The 8,972-nt window shown below is 40.4% G+C and overlaps 1 protein-coding gene across 2 annotated transcripts; it reads right to left on the bottom strand.

Annotated features, from left to right (window-relative positions):
- Positions 1-264: 264 nt before the first annotated feature.
- On the bottom strand, positions 265-8,011 carry baalcb (BAALC binder of MAP3K1 and KLF4 b). Of its 2 annotated transcripts, none has more exons than XM_047021282.1 (5): positions 7,957-8,011; positions 2,875-2,941; positions 2,460-2,725; positions 1,147-1,346; positions 265-659 (listed from the first exon to the last, which is right to left on the bottom strand). In XM_047021282.1, the coding sequence occupies exons 3-5, from the start codon at positions 2,641-2,643 to the stop codon at positions 483-485; spliced, it is 561 nt and encodes a 186-aa protein (XP_046877238.1). In that variant the 5' UTR covers positions 2,644-2,725; positions 2,875-2,941; positions 7,957-8,011; the 3' UTR covers positions 265-482. The 2 variants fall into 2 exon arrangements, with proteins under 2 accessions (XP_046877238.1, XP_046877237.1); XM_047021281.1 differs by lacking the exon at positions 7,957-8,011 and adding an exon at positions 3,881-4,153.
- Positions 8,012-8,972: the final 961 nt, after the last annotated feature.

Genomic DNA, 8,972 nt, shown 5'->3' on the forward strand with positions numbered 1-8,972 from the left:
TGTTTTTGTCAGTGATAAAATAGTATGTACTGTTTGAAATAGGATTGTCGTTATGGTTTCTTCTCACGCCGTTTTGTGGGAAGAAAGACAAAGAACATGTCTGACATTGGAGGTTGGCTGCATTGCTTTCTACTGAACCAGCCAAGTAGACCTTTTCTTGTAAACATGATCCTCTAAAAGAACACTTTGTTATTAGCCAAGACGAAACACGACCAGTAAGTCACAGATAGAAATACATGTTCATTTTAAAACATCAAACTTTAACACTTCCTACAAAGGACGACAAGCTAGTTCACTAGCGAAACTATTCTATCAGTCTCAAAAGCTCAAAAGGCCTTGGAAATTGTGGGTGCCAGTCCTGTTTTATAAAATCAACATACTCTTTCAGAAGAAGCCTTGAGTTTTTCACTCATAAAAGTCCTTATAACGGTATTCAACAGCTTTTGGTCGTTATATTTTGTAGGTACTTTAGCTCAGGTCTCTCAGTGCACCTCTGTGTTCTCTGTTGTCACTTCCTTCAGAGCCTCCATAGGCTTCATCACCTCGTAGGTAGTGAGGGACTTCTCCTTGACCTTGCCACTCTTGTCGACTTGACGAATGCTCTGTGTCACCGTGATCGTGACCTGTTTGGTGGACATTCTGTTGTCCTGCCACTTTGTCTTTGGGTGGAATAGAGGAGGAGGGAAGGAATGAAGAGTTTAGTACACCTGTCTCTACCAAAAATGACCATTGGACAGTCTCTTGCTCGCTCTCAATTCAAAATCCCCGATTTCAGAAAGATTTGATTGCATTTCTGGGCGTCAGGGAGCCGCTATTGAAATGCGGGAGACTCCCGGAACTTCCGGGAGACTTGGGATGTCTGGAGATGCCAATGTGTGAGGAGTAAATCGATGACTCATAGCAAGACACTATGTCAGAAGATCCATTACACATTAACCATGTGACACATGGCTCATTAAATGCTATTTGTTTCCAGAACATCCAGTGAGATTGATCAATGGTCTGACTTGATCAATGGATCAAGTCAGACCTAAGTGTGTCAAGATACACAGAAAGACAGGAAGGTTTCAAATAATTTGTCAAATCAATCCACAAAGGAAGGGGCAACATTAAAAAGTAATTGTAGGCCGGTAAAGAGTAACTCACAATTTCTTCTGTGCGAAGGACACTCCTGCGCTGTACAATTGAGCCAGTGGAAGCTAACAACATATCCTGGTGTTGGGAGGCCTGTATTGCAGGCGGACTGTCAGGATTTCCTCTATCAAGGCTGGCCTCAGACATGGCAGAGCAAACCGTCAGGTAGGCCTGGGCAGGAGCAGGCACGCCATCATCAAAGAAATCTGCAACTGAAAAACAAAAGAGGTTGGTGTCTAAAGCACTTCCTACACTACTATTATTTTGTTCTGTAATGCAGTAAAGATTCAAGGACTTGTGGTTGAATATATTAAAAACATGTCTGGTACTTCTGAGTCTTGGTTTTCATGACGAACGTGTGGGTTTAGTAAGGTCAAGTGATTAATTTTCCCTCTGCATCATTGTCCTGTTGAAAATTTGAATTGGCCCTCGGCTTTAATACAGGTTTAGTATTTTCAGCAAGTAGAACAGCTTATGTGGACCAAAGGCTCTATGGCAGCCTCTAAAGGCTGTAGCCATCTCCTTAGCAACCCTAGGCCTCATGGCAACATTCAATTGGTAGCTTTTGATACACCCCCCATCGAAGCGTTCATCCTCCCACATCAAAGAGTACTGGTGCCTGGATATACAGAATTGTTAACTGTGGCCAGGTTAGATTGGATTCCATCCCCCTTTGCATTGTAAAGTGCTTTGTCTTCCCTGTTGAGCAGCTGGCTGTAAAGACCACTTCTTACTGTACAATCCTTTTTAAACACTTGATTGGTGCAATGGATTTTTGTCGTGAACACAATGACCAAGCACAGCGTGACTGCATTCAAAAACAAAATTAAAATAAATAAAACAAAAAAGACATTCTCTGCTCTATAAAAAATATGTTATACCTAGCAGAACAAAAGGATAGGTAACAAATTCATATTTAATTACTGCTGACATAATACATTTTACATAATTCTATAAAATATAAATACAACTACTGGAAAATATTCTCAGTCTGTAAAGCCCAAAGCTGTCCAGAAGGTCACAGGCTAGGTGTGAACTACCCAAATATGAACAACAATGCCCTGACATACCCTGTGCCCACTGAGTCATCTCCATAGACCCAATATTCATGACACTTTTTTAGAGAATCAAGGAGAACACAAGCATTGGGAAAAACACGTCTGGCATATCAATACGTTTAGAGGTTGACAAGAAGACTTTAACTTAGCCTAATTCAGATTTGACTCTCTTCAAACAAAAGACAGAAGAAAGGAAATTGGACTGAATATAAGAATACAGCTTGGTGGATGTGAACACAAGCCAGATCTTTTTAAGATGTCTACTACCAGGGGTGTCGCTTTTGTCAAAAATGAAGCCCATCTCGGAGGAGTTCTCTGACGGGATGCTGTGTATGGACGACAGGGGGATGTCTGTGTCGGTGCTCGGTAGCCATGTTGACTCTGTCTCCTTGGTCCAGCTCTCCAGGTACCGTGGTTCCAAAGCGTCTGTTCTGCTGCCACCACAACCCATGGTTCTCCACTGAGAGAACCTGTTAGATCCCACCCCGGGTTAGGTTAGGACCAGTCAGGTGTCCAGTGTTTTCTTCCTGAAGCTAAAATGACAAAGAGGTTCAACAGTATTTATTGGTTGAAGTTTGTACATTGTTGTTCCTCATTCAGATAGTGTCTTTGTTCCTGGCGAGTTTCAATGATGCGACTATGGATTGAATTGGACAGACAGGAGGCTGATCTAACCAGTCACCTGCAGTCTCACACCCCATTGGTCTTTTGACATCACAGTCGCTGGCAGACTTCCTAAATGATATGACCTGTAAACAAACCAAAAAAATATCAGCTGCACTTTTATAACTAAGAGTTTCATTCATATTCAAGATACTGACACCCATACTGCAATCTAGTTGATTTCAATAGACATTTCAAAATAAGTTTCTCTGTGGAAAAAAAAAGAAGAAGCAAGTTTAATCCTCATAAAATAAAAATGTGTGCTCTCCTTCAGTTCTGTTTATTAAGGGTTGCACTGTTGTGTTTTCATCTAATTGTGATTCAAACCACAATTACAACAGTCTAATGACAGATAATGTAGGCGAAGAGGAATGTCTTCCTGACCATGTCAACCTACTAGATGCATAGGCTTTATTTACTGGTAGTTGCAAGTGCAACCCTCAAACAACACGTTACCCACATCACCTGAGTATACTAACCCTAACGGCTACTAGTGTTTACTAAAGACAACCAACACGAGCCAGGAGTTGCATGGTGTAAGAGAGAAGTTAAACGAAGGAAAACCATTGAAAACAACAGACTGCTCCTAGTACAGAACCGCATTTTAACCCTTGGAATAAGCTCTCCCTATTGAGTGACGTTGAGAAACTCAAAGGGTTTCACAATGTCATATATGTTAATTTCTGCCATATTTATTTCCTGACCAAAATCAACGACTGGCAATCTTAACTGGTTTAAAAAAATGTGTGCTACATTTCCCCCCAATACAACAAAAAAAATAAAGTCATTCATTATATGCTACATAGAAAAAGATTATGTATCGAACGCCATGTGCCGTTGCCTATCGGTCCTTCTGTTCTGAACACTAATTTTCACCGGCTATAGAAAAACAAAATAACAAACGTGAAGCACTGATCGAATGAACGTACACGGGATATTGATAATGCGAAGCAGAACTAATTGATTTGGCGCAATGAATACAAAATGTTCTGGACAATAAATGGTAGCATAAGGCCTATACTTACTATTGATGGAAATCCGCCTCACATCTATGGATCCGTGATTCTAAAGATGCGCTGTCTAGTATAATTTCATGTAAAAAAAATGACACTCCTCCACTGAGTGCGCGTGCGTGCGTGCCTGTCCATGTGATTGTGTTTGGTCTGTAGGTGGCCTATTCTTATGCCATCTGGTATTATTAAAGCACCCTGTTGACGATGCATTAGCCTACTATAAAGACCTACAAACAGCGCGGTTGCTCTAAACAGGTTCTAAACACCTCTGACGCACCTACCTGCACATGTTAAGAGTCGGGGTTATGATGTCCACCACGTGCTGAGATTGCTCAGCTTTCTCGACATTTGAAGAAAAGCGTAATTAACACATTTTTTATAGTTTTTTAATGGCCTCTATTTATCACATTTCACATATATCCGATCACCGATCACATTTCATTAGATTTAACCAATATTAGACTTATTTATTGTAAGTGTATTAACTTAATTCAAAAGGTTGTTAGTTGTCATGAATACGCTAGGCCTATATGCAGGGGCGGTTCTACATGGGGTGCCCCCCCCCCCCCCTCCGGCTCCCTTGAGTTGACTGAATATTTCTTTAATTATTTTTACACATTGTTTTTCTTCTTCTAATACTCATCATGAATCGAGGAATGGACATTGCAGCCTTTTTTGCCCCAGTAAATAAAAAAGTGAGAGAAACATATCAAGGTATTAACAGAGCTGAGGAGCTGGAAGAGGGAGAGCCACAGCCATTTGTATAATTTTAATGTAAAGGAAAATTAAAGTATTCAATGTTTAAATATCATATGTTTCTGTTTTTTAATGTGCCTCTCTGATTAAACACTGGCCCCCCTTGGCTCTCCCAGTCAAATGTGTCTAGAACCGCCACTACCCATATGAATATGAAAATATGACATGAAGATGTTTTCGTAACATGTAAAGCCTTGATTTCATAAATAGGTCTACGTGCATTCTTTTACACGTAGTAGGCATAGAAAGATTAGGCTAGGAGAGGAATTACACGTAGAAAAATACGAAAGCCGAGATAGTGTAGGCCTACCTTAATGTCCACAAGGGGGCAGTAACGATTAAGTTGTATTTCTGGTGGGTGTTCGGCTCGAGAAACAGGTGGCAGTTAGGCTTAAATATGAATTTGCAATGTTCAATCCCGTATATCACATAGATAATGAGTTAATCTTTAGGCCTATCATTCGATATGCTTTGAAATATTGACAAACATTACAATCTGAACAACATACATACCATGCCAAAAATTACCTAATCAAATTATTTATTTTGTATTCACCTTATACAGTCAAACTGTGAAACAAATACACTGTATTTTGTTAAGGGGGAAGACTAGTGTGTAAGTCTAAAGTAATATCTTAAAACGAAACAGTTAAGATAGATAGGGTAACATTCAATAACACAGTAGTTGCTATTCCCTCAGTAGGCCAACTGCATTTCCATAACTTATTGCTATATTTCTGACTTGGCAGTGAAGAGGCCATACATCACAGCAGTGTGAATACTATAGAGTCAGCATGGGTTGGGGATTTCCATAATGAACTTAAGAAGTCGTACATCAAAGTATGTATTTTGTTTATTTGAATGTGGAAATGTAAATAAATAAAGTGGAGTTGTTTTGCACCTTAGTACATCACACTAATGCTGCAGTTGCTCACATTTATTTTACTTTAAATCTGAAATCATTTAGGATGTTACAACAAAACGACTAAATCAGCTAATGGTGCAGTTACAGCCTCATAGCTGTCACAGAATCTGACAATCTAACAAATAACCACACATGAAATGCGGGAGTCAGGTGGCTGAGCGGTTAGGGAATTGGGCAAGTAATCCAAAGGTTGCTGGTTCGATTCTTGGCTTTGAAAAAATGACGTTGTGTCCTTGGGCAAGGCACTTCACCCTACTTGCCTCAGGGAGAATGTCCCTGTACTTCCTAAGTCTCTCTGGACAAGAGCGTCTGCTAAATAACTAAAATGTAAATGTAAATGACATACCAACACAGGATCAGTACAAGATCTAGCAAAGTATACATGTTTGGACAGTCAAAACTCCAATATTGATGTTCTTACAATTGTATTAGAAACATATAACCTATACCTAAAATCCCAGACTTGTGATTAAGGCTTTAGTTACACTGAATCAAATAACCCTGAGTCACACAGCTGCAGCCCTCACTTAACTCTCTGTTACAACCTTAATGAATCCTAGCGCTCATCACTGCCAAGTCAGTGCAAGACCTGGTTTCTGTTGATTTGTGTGCCCTGCCGACAGGCAGTTCACACGCTATCGGACTGGACATCGACAGACCTGTCTGCACGTTACACTGGCGATTCATGGAGCGAAATGACCCACACAGGGACTGGTGCAAATGCCTTTGCATTTTCTAAACAACACATGATTATGTGTGTGTATGTTTGTGTGTATCTGAGGTTTCACTCAGGTATGGGAACTAACTAAGATAGAAACTATAGATAATACTGTCCAAGTAAGAGCTCCTTTTAATGTTTGTATGTGCTAAGCATTATTTCCAAGGCAATTGATGAACACAAGGCCAGCAGCAAATGAGCTGTGCATTTGGGTAAAGTGTGTATACATTTGACATTATGTGTGACTGCCATGTGTATTGTGTCTATGTAAAGCATAAGCTGTGGCATACGACTGTAGCTGGAGAAGTTTGATAACAAATAATAAGCATTCTTCACTGGTCCATGAGGCTTAGGGGGAAGAGGAGAGAGGGAACTTTGGCAGCGGTAGCAGGAACTTTGTGTTTCTGGGACTGTTTGTCTTTGGGGGGCGACAAGTGAGCCAAATGCAGGGAATGTGAGCCGAAGCCAGACTGGTACTGAGGCTTCATAAAGACATACTGATTAGGATTAGGACACACTGCCTGGATACACCATCCATCTAGTGGTTATCATTATCCATTCATGTGTCGATCCAGTCATTCATCTCTCCATTAATGCTAGGAATCTCTGTTTGTGTGTGTGTTTGTGTGTCCATGTTAGTTTCCTACGTTTATCTGGTGAATCGGGCACTCTACAAGTTGGTGGTCCTCAAGCGTCCTTTTTATAACCCAACGGAGTGCAGTGCCACGCTGCGCTTGACGTTGATCGGATCAGCATTTTGCATTTTTTCTAAACAATGAATTTTGTCACATAAATGAATGTGTAAATGCGCACAAACTCTTAACACCAAATGAACTACACATTATCAGGCACTATGCACTATCTATAGTTCAAGAAATCTGTATTTGTGTGTTTTACTGACATCTTAATCACCGACTGCATCACGGGCACTATGCACTAATTCAGTATAACTACTGAACACATTTCAGTTGTAGGCATGGTCTTTCAACTTATGAAAGCACCTTTTCAATGATGCCAGTGTTGTACACAAACTTGATAGACTTGATTTCTCTACGAGAATGCTGATTGTATAAACTCTACATCTGAGTCATTGAGTTATGAAGAAGATTACACGTGATGACTGTAGACATGTGAAGTGACCTTTAACCTCTGCTCAAAGTAACATTTGCATTGTTGCATCCAAATGCTGTACCACACTTAAGTGAACAGATTGACAAAAGCTTCCCTCCATTCTGGGAAATTATCATGCAACAGAGATAGTCAGGAAATTCTTACCTACAAGGACTGAGGCTACAATTCATCTCAAAGCTATATTTATTCACAGTTAGTCAGAGGCTCATATCATCTGTGTGCAGTTAGGCTTAGAACTGTTATTGTTCCTCTTTTTCCTCTATTTCAAAGACCCCCTCCCACTACCTAGTCTTCAGGCAATCAGCAGGATAGTTTATTTCGAAATAAATTCAGGCCTAACGCCATATAGCCCATGCAAATATAATAGTTTTACCAACAGGTACCTGCATGTAAGTAAATAAATGTATAGAGTATGGCTAGCCTATACAATCACACCTCTAAATTATTCACACGGGACACTGGGTGGACTGAAGCAATGTTCCTTATTCTAGTTCCTTATCAACATTCTAGTTATTATCTAGTTTCTTATCCGATCTCTCTATTATAAGAAAATCTTACCAGAGTCACACAAGGTGCGGAGGACCCTGGAATTGGATTGCCTCTTAACTATGCTACCCCAAATCCATCCTCAAATCGCCAACATTTCCCCCGTTGCCAAAGCAACGAGAGCTTTGGCTGAAAGCTTTGGCTGAGCTTTGGCTCAGCGTTGGGCACTGCCAAGGGTCAAGGTTGAGCCGCATCAATCACGTTTTCTTGGCAGCGTGACGCGCTTTGCGCACGCTGACACTCGTTCCCCCGGAGTCTCAGTAGCACCGGTCCAGCGTTCTCGATCTTACATCAACAACTGCACTAATGTGTTGTCTTTCATTTTTGCAAAGTGCTATCACCAAAATCCCACCAAGAAACATTAGTGTTCAAGGTGTCTGACGGTATTGTTCAAAAAAGTAAATAGGCCTATAGTATATAGTATATACTATAGTAGGCTATATAGTATATATAGAATATAATGCTAACATTAAGGTGTGATTATGCAACTTTTCACTTAGGAACATTAAAGTAGCTACCTATGCCTTTACTGTAAGCTGAAGCCAATTAAAGTAGCTACCTATGCCTTTAAACTGAAGCCAATTGTGTGTGGACGAAAAATGCTGATAGGCTGTGGAACATTGAAAGCAACTGGTCAGGGCCGGGCATTAGAAATCATGTTTAACCTAAGAGCTGAATACCGTAATACTAATACCATGGTAAAAGTATAATTCCCCGTTCATACGAGCAAGTTCCTGACCTTAAAAATCACCACCTCCCATGCCTTTTTCAGTCTAGTAAGTCCGTAGGCCTAAACGCTGATACTGCACTTCATTTTTTGAACCGATATCCTTCTAAACTAGCTATATAATTCTATCAAAGAACGCAGCATGTGCCATAATGTGCTTTAGAAGGGGGCTTACTGAGTGAGAGAACATTTGTATTCATTCCACAGGAATTCCTCAGGACAGACGCTTCGTTTTAGGGAAATTAACCGCAGAAGCTCTTACGGAACTAACATATCCATCATAGCGTTAACCACCGGCGCG

Source organism: Hypomesus transpacificus, chromosome 6 (genome assembly GCF_021917145.1).
Source record: "Hypomesus transpacificus isolate Combined female chromosome 6, fHypTra1, whole genome shotgun sequence".
In the NCBI taxonomy this organism is placed as follows: domain Eukaryota; kingdom Metazoa; phylum Chordata; class Actinopteri; order Osmeriformes; family Osmeridae; genus Hypomesus; species Hypomesus transpacificus.

Excerpts from the sequence above, each read along its gene's own strand:
- baalcb (XM_047021282.1), bottom strand. The coding sequence starts at position 2,643 with ATGGGTTGTGGTGGCAGCAGAACAGACGCTTTGGAACCACGGTACCTG. Across the intron at positions 1,347-2,459 it reads TGACAAAAGCGACACCCCTG|TTGCAGATTTCTTTGATGAT; the intron begins GTAGTAGACATC and ends TTTGTTTTTCAG. Across the intron at positions 660-1,146 it reads TCCTTCGCACAGAAGAAATT|ACAAAGTGGCAGGACAACAG; the intron begins GTGAGTTACTCT and ends TTCCACCCAAAG.